Source organism: Camellia sinensis, chromosome 1, assembly GCF_055761805.1.
Source record: "Camellia sinensis isolate YWXY chromosome 1, ASM5576180v1, whole genome shotgun sequence".
Lineage (NCBI taxonomy): Eukaryota > Viridiplantae > Streptophyta > Magnoliopsida > Ericales > Theaceae > Camellia > Camellia sinensis.
This window is the reverse complement of record NC_138961.1, coordinates 65,595,780-65,614,837: the sequence shown is the minus strand read 5'-3', so window position 1 is coordinate 65,614,837 and position 19,058 is coordinate 65,595,780. Positions and strand designations below refer to the sequence as shown.

Below are 19,058 nucleotides of genomic sequence, written 5' to 3'. Positions count from 1 at the left end.
ATCTCCCCCCTTTCAGATGTCAGAATCTATGAAATTAAAAATAAATAATGTTTGGGATTTCAAATATTTTAATTAAATATTTTATATAGATGTGGGCCACATATGATATACATGGTGTAAATTTTTGTATTCATATAAAATATTTGATAAAAATATTAATAAAATATTTGATTTTTTTTTTTTGTTACAAGAAAATCCTCCATACCCTCCCGCAGGTCCAAGGTAGTGCCCCTTACAGAGATTTCCTGGGTGTTCTGTTGGCCGTTCCGAGCGAAGAGACTATAACCTGAGAATTTATCCCGACCTCCCAAGACAAGCTCCGCTTGAGTTAGGACTCGCACAACGGGGAGTATTGAACCTACACCAAGTATAACCTGGGAACTTGTCCCGACCTCCCAAGATAAGTTCCGCTTAAATCAAGACTCGCACAGCGGGGAGCATTGAACCCACACCAAGTGCTGATTAGACAACTTGAAATCTAACCTCTTAACCAATTATGCTTTGCCCAAGAGATTGACCCAGAGAGAGAAAATTAAACCTGTGGCCTTAAGGTTTACATCCCAAATCTTAACCACAATGCTACCCACTCTGGGTTAAAATATTTTATTTACCCACCATTTTCAATTAAAAATTGCAGATCAATAATAGGATTGAGAGAAAGGTACCACGTGTAAACAATACATTACAATGGTGTAGCATCTATCACAAATACCTAGGCCTAGCTAGGAGAGATACTATCGTGTATTGTTACAAACCAGACGAATCGATATAAGTTCGTTTATAAATGTCGTTTAATTTAAAAATTTTCATATTACAACCTTTTATATATTTTGTAAGTTTCATTTTAAGCCCAAAAAATAATAAAAAAAATTATTTAAAAAGTTGTTCAAAAAAATACCTTTTAATAAATAAAAAAAATAATATAACATTTACTTTTTAACTAATAACAAATAATTTAGTGACCTTTTGACATTTAAATGAAAATTTAATTTTTTTCACAATACGGTGTCTGCTTGTTATTGTTTCTTGGCTTCAGTTTCTTTTGACATAAAATATTTTATATCTTACAAAATGTTTAGATAAATTATAAAAAAAAAACCCTCAAAGTTGAACTTTTATAGCGAAATAAATTCTGAATTTTTAATTTTGTCAATTTAAATTATTATATTTGATTTATTTTCAATGTAAATCATGAAAAAAAAATTAATAAAACATCTCTCTTTAACTCTGAGTAGTATGAGAGGTCTAACGGGTTCGTTTGGTTTGTATTTCTGAAAAAATTTTAGAAAATTTTCTCTACAAATAAGTTTTTAAAAGTAATCAAACCAAACAAATTTTTTCAAAAAAATTTCTCAAACCTTGTAAACCAAACAAGTTTTCCAAACAAATCTCTCTCTCACACACATCAAATCAATCACTTTTTCCAAAACTCTCTCTCAAAATAATTTTCCAAAACATCTTTTGAAAAAACCAAACCAAACAACTTTTCGTACTTTTTATCTCTAAAACACATCTCTCAAATACAAACCAAACATTCTTATTAGTTAAGGTCCCTTAATAATATCATTAGAAAAATTTCAGCTTGTCATAGAAATTTCTCTGTGAAAATGTTGAGTAATCTCAACTACTATGAAAATGTTGTATATCTTTTATCTTATAAAATCATAATAGCAGAGATCTTAAATTAAAAATTTCTACCTAAAATTGATGAAAAAAAAGATTTTTTAGTTATTAAACTCGATATAAATATACATGAAATGTTTAAATTATCATTTTTACTGAGTTTAATTAATAAAATATTATTTTTTCCGTTAATTTTACCTAACAAAAATAGACAAATGATTGATGAAATAAATCAAACGTTTAGAGTTTAAATTTAAAAATTATGAACTCAAAATTTATTTTTTTATACCAGTTAAATTCTATGTTTCTTTAAAATATAATTTTGAACAATGTTAGGGATACCAAATATACTACTAAAATTTTGACACAACACTCACAAAGGTTGATAAAATTTTTGATATAATATTTGAGATCCCTAATATTTTTCTATAATTTTTCCAATAATTTTTTTATGTAAAAGAATTTTATAAAAAAATATTTTTAATTTTCTTTTAGACTAATACTTGAAGCCATTTTTTTTTTAAAAAAAAATACAAATTAGTGATTTTTTAATTTTTTTTATATATTTATAAAAAAATACGTAACTTTAATTATTGAAATTGATATCATTTATTACTAATTTGAATTTGTTTTTTTTTTTTTTAAATATCTACGCTACCTTGCAATTTCTCCAATCATTATATAGGCCGTTGGACCTACCAAAGAGAGCGCATTTATAACTTCTTAAAACTAAGGGCAACTTACATATACCCCCTCGAGGTATGGTTAAATTACAGATATCCCTGAGGTTTCGAAAATTATATCCCGCCCCTTGAGGTTTGTATTTTCATAACAATTTGCTCCCTGAGGTTTATATTTCATAACAAATTACCCCCTAATTTCTTATGCAAATATAGCATTCAGGGGGGAATTCGTAATTTCTCAAACCTCAGGGGTATCTGTAATTTAGCCAAACCTCGAGGGGTGTATATGTAATTTGCCCTAAAACAAGGAATTATTTGCTATTTTAGTATATATTTTTATTTTATTAAGATCATATTATTTTTTATTTAAATTATATTACATCTCTATTGCATTATTCATTTTTTTATAAAAAGTAAAAAAATATACTTAGTTAGATAATGTTAAACAATTCTAAAAATAATAATGATTAAGACCCTATTTTTTGAAGACCCCACAATTTCTTTTGAACCTCCACCATAGATGGCATGGGCTCCATATATATCCATATATATATATTAATAGTGGAGATTCAAAGGGACTTGTGAGGATCTTAAAAAAATTAGAGTCTCAAGCATTTTTCTTCTAAAACATAAGTCTAGGACTCATATGTATGAATCTCAAATTTACTCCGAATAAAAATATATGATTGAAATAAAATTTATATATAAAATAAATTTAATTTTAAATAATTTTTTAAATAATTAAATGTAAATTTATAATGTTACTGTAAAACTAATATAAATTTAGCCCTAAAAACTACAACGTCCGTACACCGCTCGTTACGCACTTTTGCTTTGCTCCGCTCCAAGGTCACCTCTCTTGCTTAAAAAAGAAAAAAAAGGAGAGCTCTCTGTCGCTTTGCCGCAACCAACTTTCATACTCGTCTCGTGTTTACACTCTCCGTCTCCGATTGTCTATAAATTTATGATCATCGCGAGCCAAATGCGGAGTTGGTGATCCTTAACTGACAAAAATGGAAAACCGTGTAGTGGAGAACGGAGTGTGTTCATCGGAATCGGTCAATGGAGCTCAAGATATTTGGAGTTCTAACAATTCTGATGCTTCTTCAGCCGATCATCTGGTGGTCATGATGCATGGAATTCTCGGAAGGTCATATATATATATATATATATAAACTCATATGTTCTTAATTTCTGTGAATTGTTTTATTGGATCTTGGCTTTGATGATATTTGTTTGAAAGATAAAGGTGGATTTTTTAATTACTGTTTGATATGATTTAGACCTTTTACTTTTTTTTTGTTCCCCTAATATCTTTGATTTCGCGATTTAGAATTACAATGGAGGGTTTTGTCTTTGAATTGCCTGAATATACGATAAAGAATGCAATTTTGGGATTTCTGAACATTTGCTTCTTTATTTACCCTCTGTTTTGACCGCAATTTCATTTTCAGCGATTAGGAGGTTTTTTTTTTTTTTTTAATTTTTTTTTTTTTAAAATATAGCATCGAATGTACTTTGGGTTATTTTGAAAAGATTTTGCTACTATCCTTTTTAAGGGAAAAATTCCTGTTGTTCGATGATATTTTGCCTGTGTATTTGGCAAATAATTGAGGAAGTTGCAATTTTTGTCGTCTTATAGATTTGGGAGTTTCTGAGCTCGGAAGCATAGTTTTTTTCTTGATTATCCAAGGATGTGTTTTGGATGTCCTGTGCTTTGGAGATGGTAAAGAAAAACTAGCCCAAGTTCACTGAAACCCATAGCTTTTCTTTGCCATGGTCACTTGTGTTTTTCTTTCTTATCCTCGCTTATTGTTTTCACATCGGTCTGTCAAAAACACTGATTTTCATAAATGTCTGGACTCACATTATGGGTTTGTTGTAGTGAAGGTTACATACTAAAGACACAAATGTGGCAGTTAAATTTTCCATTGGACATTCAAGCATGCCCTAATATATTAGTTGAAAGTGTTAACTTTTATTTTTCATTGTTCAATGGGAAGGAAAATATATCAGTTGACAAAGTTTTTCTAGAGAAAGCATAATGTTCAGTTTTCAAGCTTTGGCTTAAATCCAACTAAATAGGCATGATACTTTTCCTAATGATGGAGATTGATTGGGAAAAAGGTTGTTCTTTAAAATTTTTCTGGGAGCTGTCTTCGGTCTGAGCAAACGTTCATGATGCTTTTGTGGACTGGAATGCTTCTCTCTGTGGATCTACTTTTGCTCCACTTCTGATTGAAAACTTTGTTATTGTGGTATGTTTACACTGGTGATACATTATTTTTGCAGTTCTGCAGATTGGAAGTTTGCTGCCGAGCAGTTTGTTAGAATGCTCCCTGATAAAGTATACGTTCATTGTAAGGAGTCTTTCAACAATTCTGTTTGTGTATTTGTTTTTAAAATCAAGGTTGCCAGAAAGTGCCTAAGATATTGTAAACTGCAAATTACTTTTCCAAGAAAAAAGAAACTTGTAAATTACTGTAATTTCTAGGATAGCTGCTGTAATTTACTGTAATTGATCTCCTGCTACAAAAGAAAAAGTTCATAAATAAAAGTGAGGAACCTGATGGAAAAATGTTCTATGTTGCCTGAATGTAGGCATCAATGGAATGATTGACCCCTTGGTCAAAACTCAACTATTGACTTGCTTTGCAGGTGGTCAAAGAAATACGGCCAAGCTTTCATTAGATGGTGTGGATGTAATGGGGGAGCGATTGGCACAGGAGGTTAGTTCTCCTCTCTGCTTTAGGTTTGCTTTACATTTACAGTTCAGCCGGACTACTTGAATTTAAGTTCTAAATCTGCTTAGTTTTCTCAAAATGACATACTGCATGCAGTTTGATATTAACAGAATGTATAAATTCCAGGTCCTTGATGTGATTAAACTTAAGCAAAGTTTACGTAAGATTTCGTTCCTTTCACATTCAGTTGGAGGACTAGTGGCAAGGTATGTCATTGGGAAATTGTATAGACCTTCTAGAAGGGAGGCTGTGGAGGGTGAAGAGGAATCAAAGGGTACAATAGGTGGTTTAGAGCCTATGAACTTCATTACCGTTGCTACACCTCATCTTGGTTCAAGGGGTAATAAGCAGGTATGTTTCTTGCTTTTTCATCATGGTTTTCAATCATACTGAACAATACTGAATCCTTCATGTAGCTGACAAATGGCTAAAGTTGATAATATGAAGAACTGTATGAGTTTGTTAAAAAGGATAGGTGACGTTCTCCTTGCATGATGGTGCATACGATCAGGGTGGGTAGGGAGATATGATGTAATTAGTAAAGGGATAGGTGATGTTCTAAATTTTTATACGGGAATGCTTCCTCAGTAACTCTTCCATACTTCCTCTTACTGTATTTATGGACGAAGCTAAAGAAAAATTCCTAGCCTAATTGGATATTTGAGCTTTGCCACTTGTTAAGAGGGTCTTGGTCTATGTTATACGGATTCTTCAAAATAAATCAAATACTCGTGTTGGACACCTAACACTCGGATAAGGGTATGGGATGTGTGTCGGATACTTCTTATATAATTGTATATAACACTAGTATTATATGTATATATTATTGTATAATTGCTATAAATGTCTTTTTGATACTGTAAGTTACATGTAGCATTATTTTTTTTCACACACTTGATTAAAAATATAAAAATATGACATTGTTTTGTCAAGTCCGCATAGCTTTAAACTTATGGTTTGATGAGTCCGACCTCTAAATAGATATCCGCACCCGACACCCGTACCCAAGTACCTTAGTCTTGGTTGAATGAACCTCTGTATTGACAGAATTTGGGGTCTTGGGGAGACAAGTTTGGGACAAAATTATTCATGATGGTCTTGAATGTCAAACTCTAAACTATTTTCATTTTATTTTTTTGTTTGGTCATCTGTTCTTATTTTCTAATAAAATAACCTGTGCATATATTTTACATACTGAAATCTTTGTGGTGATAAAAAAGGAAAGCACCGGATGGAGGAATACTAGGAAAGAGAATCCATTTCAACATGGGAGGTCCTTAGGGTATGTTTGGAAATGTTTTTTTTGGGGACAAATTTTAATTTACCCCCTTGTGTTTTTGTCAATGTGCGGATTACCCCCTCTCATTTGGAAATAACTACATAATCCCTTTTGTGGTTTGTGGACTAAAGTGTACCGTTAAACATTTCGTCTAACTTAATAGTGAGTGTGAAACACGTGCCAAACATAAGGGGGTTATATGCTCATTTTCAAATTTCAAGGGGATAAATCGCACATGGAATAAAGCACATGGGATTGAAGTGCATTTTGACTCTCAAAAAAATGATTAAAAGATCTGTAGTTCACACATTTAGATTACTTATATATAGGGGTATTTAGGCCTCGTTTGGCATGAGATTGTTTTAGCCTAAAAGTTAAAAAGTTATTAAAAAAGCCAAAAAGCCTACAATTTTAACCTACAGACCTACCCTATGTTACAATCACATGAGCTGTGGCCTTAGCAGAGGTCAAATGACCTTTTTACCCCTCCTTTTTGTTTTTATAATTTGTGTCCGAACCCAGCCTTTATGTCAAAACCTATGTTCAAGTACAAAATTAGTCATTGTGTTCAAGTACAAAAAGCCTACAATTGTAAAGTTTGTTTTCGGTTTTCTGTATTTTTTTTTTTTTTTGGTTTTGAGTGAGTACATTTACAAATAACAATTTTTATGTACTTTTCTGGAGAGACCTGTTTTTATGCATGTTTCTACAAAATTTGTAACAAAATATATTATACAATAATTACACAACAACACAGAAAATGTACTGTATTGATTAACATTATTTTTTTATTGTTGCTATTTTATTTTCTCGTGATTCTTTTCACACATTCTTTTTTTTTTCCCAGTGTTTTTATGTTAGGTGTATATAATACTGAAGTAAATTGCTTACAATATTAAAATAATTCAGTGCAAAACAAAAGTACAAAATACTTCTAATTCTATTTTTCTGATAAGTAAATCCTAAAAAACCAAACCAAACAAACTGATTACATTTCACAAATTACAACATAACATTTTCGTAAATTATTCTAACATAACATATTCGTAAATTATAGCATAACATTTTATATATTTTTTTGGAAAAATAGTGTTTTGCATTTGTTTTGGTATTATTGATGTGTTCATGAGTTTTTAATGAAGATTTGAAAACAGTTTGGACAGATGTACAATTATCAGTGAAATTGTGAAAATTGTTTCGTGATGGGTTTTGAAAAGACTTTTTGAATTTTTTTTTAAATATAATTATTACATTCCACAATTTATAAGAAAACATTTTCGTTAATCAAATTACAATAATTTTTTTTTGTAGGACTCTATTTTTGGAATTACAAAATTGGTGAAGTCCAATTTGTAGATTTTTTTTTAAAAAAAAAAAAAAAAATTTACATAAAAAAATGGGTCAAGGTAGCAATATGTGTTCATTTCCCCATATCACCTAAGCCTATATAGTTGACATGCTGCAATAATTTCTGCTGCATCACTTCACCTGACATGAAGTCATGTGGTGACGGATTGAATAGCAATATTGAAGGGCAAAAATGTCAATTTACTCTTTTTAACTTTATTTATATTATTTTATTGCACATCTTTTCGTAAAAAGTCAAAAAGTTCTTCCCAAATATATAATTTTTTTTAACATCATATTTTAGCCAAAAAACTAAAAAGTTGCTAAAAAAAATTCTTCCTAAACGAGGCCTTACTCTTTTCCATTTAATTGTTAACGGGCCTAACGGTGCACTTCAGTCCACAAATCACAAGGGGGCTATGTGGTTATTTCCAAGTAAGAGGGGTAATTTGCATATAGGCCAAATGACAACAGTGTAAAGTGAAATTTGCCTTTATTTATTTATTTAAAAGGATGAGTTGGGTGCAGCCCGTGTACAAAAGAGCTATACCATCTATACATCAAAATGCCTATTACAAGGCCTCTACAAAGTCCAAAATTTGATTCAAATACAGGGTCACCTAAACCCAAAAAGCCAATTATACAAAAAAGAAAGCAATCTACTCTTCAAACTCAAAATTGAAACTTCTTTGCCTGCAAAAGACTGCCTATTCATTTTTGCCCAAACTAGCCACATTAAACTCAACTGGACCAAATCCCTAGCCAGCCTTCCTACTTTTTTTAGATTATGATTTTTTTAGATTGGCTTTGTTTGTTGTAGCTTATGGGATTTCTTATAGCTCTATTTATTTTGAAAATTTGTGTTGGACTGTTTGGTACAACTTTTGCTTACAGCTTAAGAGACGCAAATGGCTTAAACAAGTTGAAAAAAAATGATTATTTAAAAGCAAACAGGGGAAGGGGTGCCTTTTGATTACCAGATTTTAGCTTGCAAGAAGCTACACCAAGCAAACCCATTTAAAAAGCTTTGAATAAGTTGTAAACATTTTTGGTGGAGCTTTTTGTATAAGATGTGAAAAAGCTGAACATATTTGGTAAATAAATTGCCAAAAAAGTTTTTTATTTTATTTATTTGTTTTCTGTGTAATTGTCCAAAATGCCCTCACAAGTTGTGTAAGTGTTAATGTGATCTGTTTTCTGTAACTTTGCTATTTTTATATTAGGCATATATGTTGAAATTTCAACTACTATTTTTCACTTCAACACATCAATTCAACTGAACTTATAAAAAGGTAAACAGTCCACGGGCAAGAGTAATGACATTATGAATGGGCACACTTGTAATTAACAAAATAGTCCATGAGCATCTTTAAGCCAAAAAGCTCCTCCGGATCAGCTCCAAAAAATTCATTTTATTTTATTTTTTAATGGCTTATAAGCTGGAAAAGAGTTCAAGTTGGTAGCCAATAAGTGTTACCAAACAGTTAAATTAGACCTTTTAAAGCTGTAGTTTAAATTAATTGACTTATAAGTTTCAACAAACATCGTCTTAGTGTTTTTCTATAGAATATCAGTTTTGACTCAATTGAGGTGTATATTAAAGAAGAAACCTTGATAAGTCAAGAGCTCAATTAAGTAGTAGCAGGAGGATAGTATAATTACCAAAAATAAAATGGAAGGGAAGAAAACTATGAATGCATGTGATGTGAAGGGTCAGACTATATATGTAGGAAGGATAGTCTCTATCCATTCGCATATTCACCTAGGCTACCAAGTAATTAAATTCAGGTAGTGCCTAAACAAGAATGGAGCAAGAGCAAGCCATCAAGCACACTTCCCTAGAGGGATGAGGCGGTTGTATTGCCTTTTGACCACAATATGCACTGCCAGGGACTGTTTTTCTGATAGGAAACGAGAGTGTTTTTCCTCAGATGTGGAGAATTTGTCTTCAGGTTTTATCAATTTGCAGTTTTTTTGTCACTTGGTTGAAATAATGAAATTGAATGACGTTGATACTAGGTAGCATAGTTATCATTATTAGAGAAGTCGATGTTTAAAATAGAGTTCAAGTGCGTTTGCTTTGTGACATGGTGAGCATGGTCGTATGCTAGAAATGATAATTAATATCTAAGAAACTTGAAACTTGAAACCTTTGGCTAACATTTCCAAAGAGTTTAGTTAAATTTGTTGCATATCTGATGGTTAATAAACGAACTTAATTCGTCTTGATTCTTTTATGAATTTATACTGTATGGAACTCAGTTTCTAATCCTGACGATAGATCCGAATGATCACTGATCACTTTAACTTACTATATTTTATCTGAAGCAGTTTTTGGCAAATATAAATATCTTATATATAGATTATCCATCTATGGTCTTGTTGCATTATGAATTTATGATTGATCTTTGTTTTTCTGTTTTTTGTTCCCCCCCCTCCCCCTCTTTCTTGATGCAGGTACCCTTTCTTTTTGGTGTACCTGTCTTTGAGAAAGCTGCTGTTCTTGTTATTCATTTGATATTTAGGAGAACGGGCCGGCACCTTTTTCTTACTGATAATGATGGTGGAAAGCCTCCATTACTCAAACGCATGTTAGAAGATTACGGTGAATTTTACTTCATGTATATTGCTTAAACCCTTTCTTAAGTGAATTGCTGTTTCATACATGGGATGTCTTCAGATGTCCTCATCAGTAAGCCTCCCAGTATTTATTGTTAATTTGGCAACCAACTCATTGATGCAGGTCTGCATTACGTTCATTCAAACGCCGAGTGGCATATTCAAATGTTGGCTATGACCGTATCCTGTTAACATTGTAGATGAAGATCTTATTTCTATGTGGTTATGTAGTTATATTTTCCTTGTTTCCCTTTACAAATAATAATCAGATATTGTGGGCTGGAGAACATCATCAATTAGACGTAACAGTGAACTTCCTAAGGTATTTTGTTTAGAATGCAATGCATATTCTGAACACACTATACGTTCTGGTTGCAGTTCAATGAACAAACATTTATATTGTTCTTCAGTGGCAGGATTCTTTAAATGAAAAATATCCACATGTAGTATATGAAGAACACTGTAAGGCATATGATACTGAGCAATGTGAATCCGTTGTAATAGAAGATGAGGGTCCCAACAAGCTAGAAGGTTGGTATCTTCAATAACTTATAGTTCAAAGTATAGCTTTTTTAGTATCTTAGATTCTTAGGTTTATTTATGGCTAGATGCTGTTGCTATTCTGGGTTTTACTTTCTTGCTTAATGCGGCATTGCATTCTTAAACATTTTGTTGGTTTTATTTTTGCTTTCACTTTGAATTTCTTAAAACCTTGCATTGAAATTGTTGCTTGGACTGTGTTATTCAGAGGAACTTGTGACTGGCCTATCCCGTGTGTCATGGGAAAAAGTAGAAGTCAGTTTTCACTCTAGCAAATTGAAGTCTGCTGCTCATAGTCTGATTCAGGTAGCTCTCTCTCTCTCTTTCTCTGCGAATATGGATGCACACATATTTATGTACACCTTCTTGCTGTTGATTTGCCATGGGAACATTATATTGTATATACATATGTAATTAGTAAATATAGCAAGCTTTATTTTTTAAGACTAAAATTTTATCTAAGATTATCTACATCCTTAATAATTCAGATGCAATAAGCTATTTTGATTTGTAAAATTTTTCTATGCTTGTCTTTTTTTCTCGCTGCCTTGGTGGGAATTTCTCCTTAAATTTGCAAGGAAAACTCACCACTGTTGTCCAGCATGAGGAAGGTCTACAAATATTTAATGTTATTTCTAGTTTCAGGTCTTTCTCACTGTGTTGTATGGTTCTTCAAAATTTTTCTTAAAATAAGTTGATTAAAAAAAAAAAAAAAAAAACTTAAAATAGAGAATAAGCTTCAATAAAGAAGGTAAAAGAGCTATTGGCGGAGTTAAATAGGAGATCCAACTAATATGATGAAATTAGGGTAGATAAATCTATGGATTTGCATGACAAAAAGCTTAGAGGAAAAAAGGATACGCAGTAATTGTTCAAAATATGCTAAACAAGAGAGTAGGTGAATGTTTGTTTTTGAGTAGACCCAAGAAACAAGAATGTATTGATGTTTTTGGTCATATTGCTTTTAATTGAGAAATAGAACACCATACCCTAGAGATGCTATCTTTAACTGGTCATATTGTGATTTAGTAGATTTAAGAATCAAAGATTTGCTAGCTTGACTACATGACCATAAATTTTATTGAACTAAGAGAAAATTATAAAAATTAAATTGTCAAATGTTGGGTGAATGAGCACACTATTTTACCATAATAGGGGAACAACCACTCTAAATGAATGAGCAAACCATTTTAATATAGAGCTTATACGTACTATATTCTGTAAAAAGTTTTCATCCTCTTCTTTTTTTTATATATATATTTCTGTTAACCAATAAGATCTGAACACATGCCCTGTCTGTGATGTCACAACTTAGATACTAGGGCAAGATATTTCATATTTGTGTTGCTTTAACCAAAAATTAGGATGCTTGGCTAGTTTGATAAATCAAGTCAATTTGGAGATTATGTACGTTAAAAAAAAATGTAATGATAATTTGATTGTAGACTTTGATCTACTTTGTGCGTTACTGGGCATTCCATGTCCATTATTAGAGACCTTTCTAGTGAATAGAAAATTTTGAAATATAAAATCAAGCTACCTAATTAATTAATGTGATTAAGGCTTATGCAGCCCAAGTAAGATTGGATGAACATATTAATTAAACAAATTGTTTAACATGTAAAGATTGCAATGTTATCCTTAAGAGAGAGTTTAACAGCATACCATAGGCTAACAATACTATATATATATATATATTAAGGGCAATATCAAACCATAAAGATATTAGAAACCCATGAACTAGATGGTAGAATCTCAAAGGTGATGATATTTATCACCAAAAAAAAAAAAGAAAAAAAAAGAATCAATCTCAAAGGTGATGAATTAGAAATCTTTTTAAGGATAAAATAAATGTGAAATTTGGAAAATGATACTAATAAGGTCAAATACAATAGTGGAATGTATTAAATTATTATTATTATTTTTTAAAGAAGCCTTTGGGGAGTTGAAGGGAAAATATTATCTAAAGTAACTTGGTGGTAGAATGATGAAATACAATTCATAGTTAAAAATTAAAAAATGATGCTTTGAAAGTGGCAAAATGACAAGTGAGGTGGAAATTGCACTAAAGAAGATGAAAATGTTTGAGGAGGGGTATCTTGGCTAACAAAATTATTAATAATATTCTAATGACTAAGAAAATGTTTGAGGAATGAAGAAAAAGTATTTTAGTGCCTATTTATAAAAGTAAAGCAGATATGAAAAATAGCTACTACTATAGAGGTAATAAATTTAATGACTTCTTCAATAAAATTGTAGGAAAGAGTTGATTGAGCTTCATTTAAGAGTTGTAGGAATAGTGTTAGATAATCAGTTTGCGGATGATTTTGTCCTACTAGATGAAACTAGAAGAGGAATAAACACCAAATTAGAAATTGGTGGTGAACACTTGAGTCAAAAAAGTTTAAATAAATATGATTAAAACTAGATATGTGGAATGTAATAGATGTAAAAATAGTAGAGAAGTGAAGATCGAAATTCAGGATGTACCAAAGAGTGACTATTTCATTATTTAGCTTTGATAATTAATAAGAATGGATAGGCTGATAAAAAATAATAATAATAAGAATGATAGGTTGGAGATGATGTGACGTATATAATCAAAGTACGTTGGCTGTAGTGGAGGAGTATTTCTGGCATATATGAATACTAACAAAATTGATAGGAAAATTTTATAAAACAATGCAAGGCCAAGGATGTTTTACGGGACAAATGTTAGGCAACTAATAAACAAGACATTAATAAAGTGAAAATAGTTGAGATGAGGATGCTAAATAGATGTACAATAAGACAAAAAATAATATAAATAAAAAGAATATATTTATGAAATGGGTGAAGCAGCACTGATTGAAGAAAAATTGAGAGAACAAATTACGATAATTTGATTATATACGTTTAAAACCGGTAGATACAAAAGAAAAGAAGAGTTATGTGATCACCCCAAGTGAAAATTCTAGGGGGGAAGAGACCTAAATTGACATGAGATGTTGTAAGAAAAAAATGTGAATATTGTAGAAATTTAATGTATAAAGAGAAATGATTGTATTATTGATTTATTATTTTGATATATTACAATGATTCCTATATATAGAAGAGAGGATGTGGGAAGAGAATAGGTGAGTGTGTAGTAGGTATGGAGTAGGTGAGGAGTAGGTGAAGAGTAGGTGAAGTAGGTGAGTGTGTAGTAGGTGGTAGTGGTAGGTGTGTAGTAGGTGAATTTTAACAGCCCCCCGCAAACTCAAGGGGGATAGGAACTAACCAACTTGAGTTTGGAGAGAGTAACAAAACAAGAAAATACATAAAAATAAAAGAGGATAGGAGACACTGTATGGTCGTGTCAGACCATTGGTGAAGACACTGGATGGTGGTGTCATAACGTTGTAGAGGACACTGTATGGGGGTGTCATAACGTTGTAGAGGACACTGTATGGTGGTGTCATAACGGTGTAGAGGACACTGGATGGCGGTGTCAGACCGATGTAGAAGACAGTTTATGGGGTCATGTCGGACCGTTGTAGCAGACAATGTTGTGACAGTTGTTGTGACAGTTTACAGAGTCTTGCTGGACCCTTGTAGAAACTAACAGGAATCAATGTCGGGACAGTTTACAGAGTCTTGTCGGACCCATGAAGGAGCTAACTGGAATCAATGTCGGGACAGTTTACAGAGTCTTGTCGGACCCATGAAGGAGCTAACCGGAATCAATGTCGGGACAGTTTACAGAGTCTTGTCGGACCCCTAAAAAGTCGCACCCTCAAAAGGTGTGCCCAATCTGTCAAAAAAGGCGTGCCATCAAAAGGCGTGCCCAATCCATAAAAAGGCGTGCCATCAAAAGACGGGCCATCAAAAGGCGCGCCCATGTTGTCGTCGAGCGCCGAGCGGCGCATGATGCGCGTGTCTGCCTCTTCGTCAGGGTCTTTATAAACTGAGGCGGAGGCTGTGCTTGAGGCAGAAGCGAAGACAAAAAACCTTGTGAAAAAACTTCTGAAAAACTCTTCATTTTCTGAGAGAGATATTCGTTTTCTGAGAGATTGTCTCTAAGAGCTGCAAATCTTGAAACACTCTGTAACACTCGGTTGCCCAGAAAATGGCCTCTTCGTCCCGTAGTCTGCTCACTCTCTTTCCAGACCTCAACGAGTCAACAAGAGAGATAACTGGTGCGATGGCCCGTGAACCTCAACCAAACACCTCTGATTTTGCTCCGTTGAACTTTCCTATGCGGTCTGTGGAGCAAAAAATGGTGGTGCAAACTGATATTGAGGCCAATCAGTATACTTTGAAGTCATGTGTGGAGACCATGACGGCAGTCACAAACTTGTCGCACCGGCTGCAAAGTAGAACAAATGAGGTGCAGCAGCTAAACGCCCAACCGGCTCTGCTCCAACGCATGTATAAGGATGCGCGAGCAGAGATAAGTGTGCTAAAGGCGGAAAATAAGGAGCTGAAGCGGAAGGCCACCGTGATGTTCCGATTCGGAGGTCCGCCATATGCTGCGGTGGAGGAGCAGGGAATAGTGATCGTGCCCAGTGGTGTGGGAAACACGGAGGCAACACCGTCAAGGGCCGCCCAGGACGGAGGCAAGAAGAAGAGACCGGCGGCAGAGTAGAGAAGAAAAATCCCACTGTGGATGTGGTTGTTTTGTTTGTTTGTTTTTTTTGTTTGTTTTTTTTTTTTTGTGTGTGTAAAAGGGTGATCGGGGTTGTTCCCTGAGATGAATAAAATATGGTTGGTTGTGCAACTTTGTAAATTGTTTGTAATGGTTTTTTTTTTTTTTTTTTGGGTAATAAGAATAATAATAATAATAATAATAAAAAATTAATGGCGAAAGCATGTGCCTTGGTGGGTTGGAAAGTGATAAAATGAGAGAGATTTCTAAAAAATGGAATTTTGTTTGTTTGTTTGTTTGTTTGTTTTTTTTTTTTTTTTGATAAAATAAAATAAATAAAGGTAAAGTGGGTAAAGTAGGGTTTGTATAAAATAATAATAAAATAAATGAGTGGAGAAGGTTTGATTGTTGTTCAGATACATTGAATTTGGATCAATGAAGTCATCGGAGTGCAGGGACAAGCAAATCATGGAACTTTCTGGATCCAAAGACAAAGCCTCCTTCAACTTCTTTAACCCCGACGAAGAAAGCGATGAAGAATTTGATCCCCATCCCACCTATGGTTTTCGTCCTGTTCCTCCCCTGGCTGCTTCTCACTCTCGCCCTTCCCTTGTCAGAAATTCCAGTTCTATGAACTACATTGATTCTGTTACATGTGGTGGATGGGCTCAGTGCAAGACTCTCTCAACTAGAGAGTAAAACACACCAGCTTGAGAATGCTGTTGACGATCTGAGGCGATTTAAGGCAGAAGAGACAACTTCAACGACTCCGACAACTAGCCGTTGTTGATTCGCGTGACGGCGGAGTCATAGTGGTTAAACTCAGATCCGAGGTCGGAGATCAAAGACTACAGATCTAAGATTGAGAACAAGCACTCGTCGATCTGTGATGGCATTCTCAAGCTCCATAGATTTGAGAGAGCTACGATCAGTAGGAATGGAGCTCCGATGTGTTTGGGTCTGTGAGGAGCTGCTCGTTACACTGAAGAGAAGCACCGAAGGTGAGTGGCAGCTTGGGCCGCGACGCCTACGACTGTCGAAGTTGCAACAAGTTGATGGTTGGGTCTTCGGCGGTGTTGCTTGAAGCCGCGATGGAGGTCTATGCAAACGGCGGCAGTGCTGGCTTGTTGAAGAAGAAGGATGGCCTCTCGATCTAGAGAGAGAGTAGGCTGAGAAATGGGTGTGGCGGCTGTGTAAGAGGTTCTGGCGGAGAGAGAGCTTCCTGAGGTTGGAAAGGTGAGCAATCCGGAGGTCCAAGGTGGAGAGTCGATTGGCGGTGAGGTCCAACTCGGTCAGACTCGGTGGAAGCTCGACTGAGTCGAGATCGTGTAGCTGGAAGCTTGTGAGATCGAGGACTGTAGCCGATGATGATTCATTGTCCTCATCCACCATTGTTGCAAAAGGTGTCTTCTAAGGTTTTTTAGCTATGAAGATTCGGAGGGTTGCATCAATCCATTCTCTTTGACAGAGGATAGGAACTTGTGTAAAATTGAACTGACCGAGCAAAGTTGCAAACCAGTATTCAGCAGCAGGAGGAGGAAGGACATGCAGAGTGATCAAGGTATGTGTAGAAAATTCAAGCGGAATAGGTTGAGGTCCGGCGGGCGGCTAAGATGATGTTGCCGCCCGCCGGGGAAGCGAAAATAGTAGGTTCTAAACCTGCTCTGATACCATGTAGAAATTTAATGTATAAAGAGAAATGATTGTATTATTGATTTATTATTTTGATATATTACAATGATTCCTATATATAGAAGAGAGGATGTGGGAAGAGAATAGGTGAGTGTGTAGTAGGTATGGAGTAGGTGAAGAGTAGGTGAAGTAGGTGAGTGTGTAGTAGGTGGTAGTGGTAGGTGTGTAGTAGGTGAATTTTAACAAATATATTTGATTTAACTGAGTTTATAATCTTTTGTAGAACATAATGGTAGAAAATGATTTGTGTAACCAACCTCAATTGATTGAGACATAAGGCTTGGTTTAATATTACAAATGGCTTGATTTATCTGTTTCAGCCAGTAATGAAAATTTGGAAGATGGGGCGTAAATTCTGTTGTTTGTAGGTAGGGTGTATTTATGTTAATCGTTTATGTTGTTCAATTGTTGCATAATGTGTGGTGTACACGGCTTTTTTTGAAAACTCTATGTATATACAGGGGAGCTTAAATGTGTTTTTATCATATGGCTCCTGATTTCACATCTGGGTTGCTGATACTAAAATCTGATCTTCCATGTCTCAGACAAAACAACTACCTCACTGATCCTTTGTACGATAATTTTTCATAAAAATATTTCTGCATTCAAAAGCTGATTTTCCCTTTTGACAATATATCTGACAGGTCAAAGATCCACTCGTGCATTTTGAAGGTGCAGATGTCATTCAACATATGATTGATAATTTTCTTGTTTAGTCCCACACTGACTCTATTGTTGCATCGCAGCTGATAATGCATGTTGTATTATTAGGTAAAAGCTACGATGCGCCAAAATCCCCATTTTTTGGGGGGATCACAGGAGTTGTATTTATGACTTTGGGTTGCAGGTAGAAAAGTGGTCAGGGCTCTCAGTGCTAACCAACTCTACCAAAAACTATGGTTTAAGGAATACTTTGCTATTAGAAATTTTGTTTATTCATTTATCTTGTCCAGTGTACATGAACATGCAATATTTATGGATAGAATGGAAATGAGGCAACGGTAATATTTCATGAATCCTTCTGTGAATCTTTTGCGTGGAAAAGTTTTGATTGTGCTGTCTAGAAGATTCATTTTATGTTGAAAAATCCCAGGCAAACTGTCCTGCCAAATAATGGCACTTGATGCATTGTTTGGTTGCAAAGGTGTATTCGGTGTTTCTTGTAAAAACAAATTAGGTAATGAAGTTTAATTTGCATATTTTTTCCCCATGTTTCTTCGGAATCTACGATTTGAGCGTGAAAATCTGAGTATTAATTTCACCTCAAACATAGTTGTTAATTATTTAAGGGGGGTAAATTATCAACATGTCTTAATAGTTAGACTTAATTCTTATAGGTCATGTTTGATTCACAACACTAAGGCCATGTTTGTTTGGGTGGATATGAGTTTGGGATTGGACTAATAGTCCAATAAAATTATTAATCTGATGTTTGGTTAAGCAATTAAAGTACGGATTAATTATTTTAAACTTGACTATTAGTTAAGATAGGATACATAATCCAATGAATTCGTAGTCCTAGGACTATTAGTCATAGGAATGCTAATCCAGTCCGTCCAAACAAACATGGCCAATAGTGAGGTATTAATAATCTTATCAAATTAATGTGATATTCACTATCCAATTGGATTAATGGAATAAATTATCCATTGGATTAATAATCTCACTCCCACCCCATTACTAATAATCTTATAAATTTGTTGAATTAATTATCCATTGGATTAATATTCCTAAACCAAAACGTTAAAACAAATATAGGATAATTGGGTCCACGGATTAATTATTTCAAGCCCATGCTCTAATCCATCTAATCATACGTGCCCATAAAGTCCTATTGAAAATAAATTAAAGTAAATTCAGAAAAAGAAAAAGAAATTTACACATCTAATCCTCTCTTTTACACGAGACAATTTTGGCCTATATGA

The 19,058-nt window shown here is 33.8% G+C and overlaps 1 protein-coding gene across 4 annotated transcripts; it reads left to right on the top strand.

Moving 5' to 3' along the window:
- The first annotated feature begins 3,109 nt into the window (after positions 1-3,109).
- On the top strand, positions 3,110-18,149 carry LOC114258199 (lipid droplet phospholipase 1). Of its 4 annotated transcripts, none has more exons than XM_082878928.1 (11): positions 3,110-3,456; positions 4,599-4,666; positions 4,965-5,035; positions 5,177-5,401; positions 10,134-10,297; positions 10,420-10,475; positions 10,565-10,617; positions 10,712-10,826; positions 11,044-11,141; positions 17,778-17,805; positions 17,905-18,149. In XM_082878928.1, exons 1-11 carry the CDS (start codon positions 3,320-3,322, stop codon positions 17,982-17,984), a joined length of 1,095 nt encoding a protein of 364 aa, XP_082735054.1. In that variant the 5' UTR covers positions 3,110-3,319; the 3' UTR covers positions 17,985-18,149. The 4 variants fall into 4 exon arrangements, with proteins under 4 accessions (XP_082735054.1, XP_082735045.1, XP_082735058.1 ...); XM_082878919.1 differs by having other exon boundaries at positions 10,706-10,826; XM_082878938.1 differs by lacking the exon at positions 3,110-3,456 and adding an exon at positions 3,949-4,032 and having other exon boundaries at positions 10,706-10,826.
- The last annotated feature ends 909 nt before the right edge of the window (positions 18,150-19,058 follow it).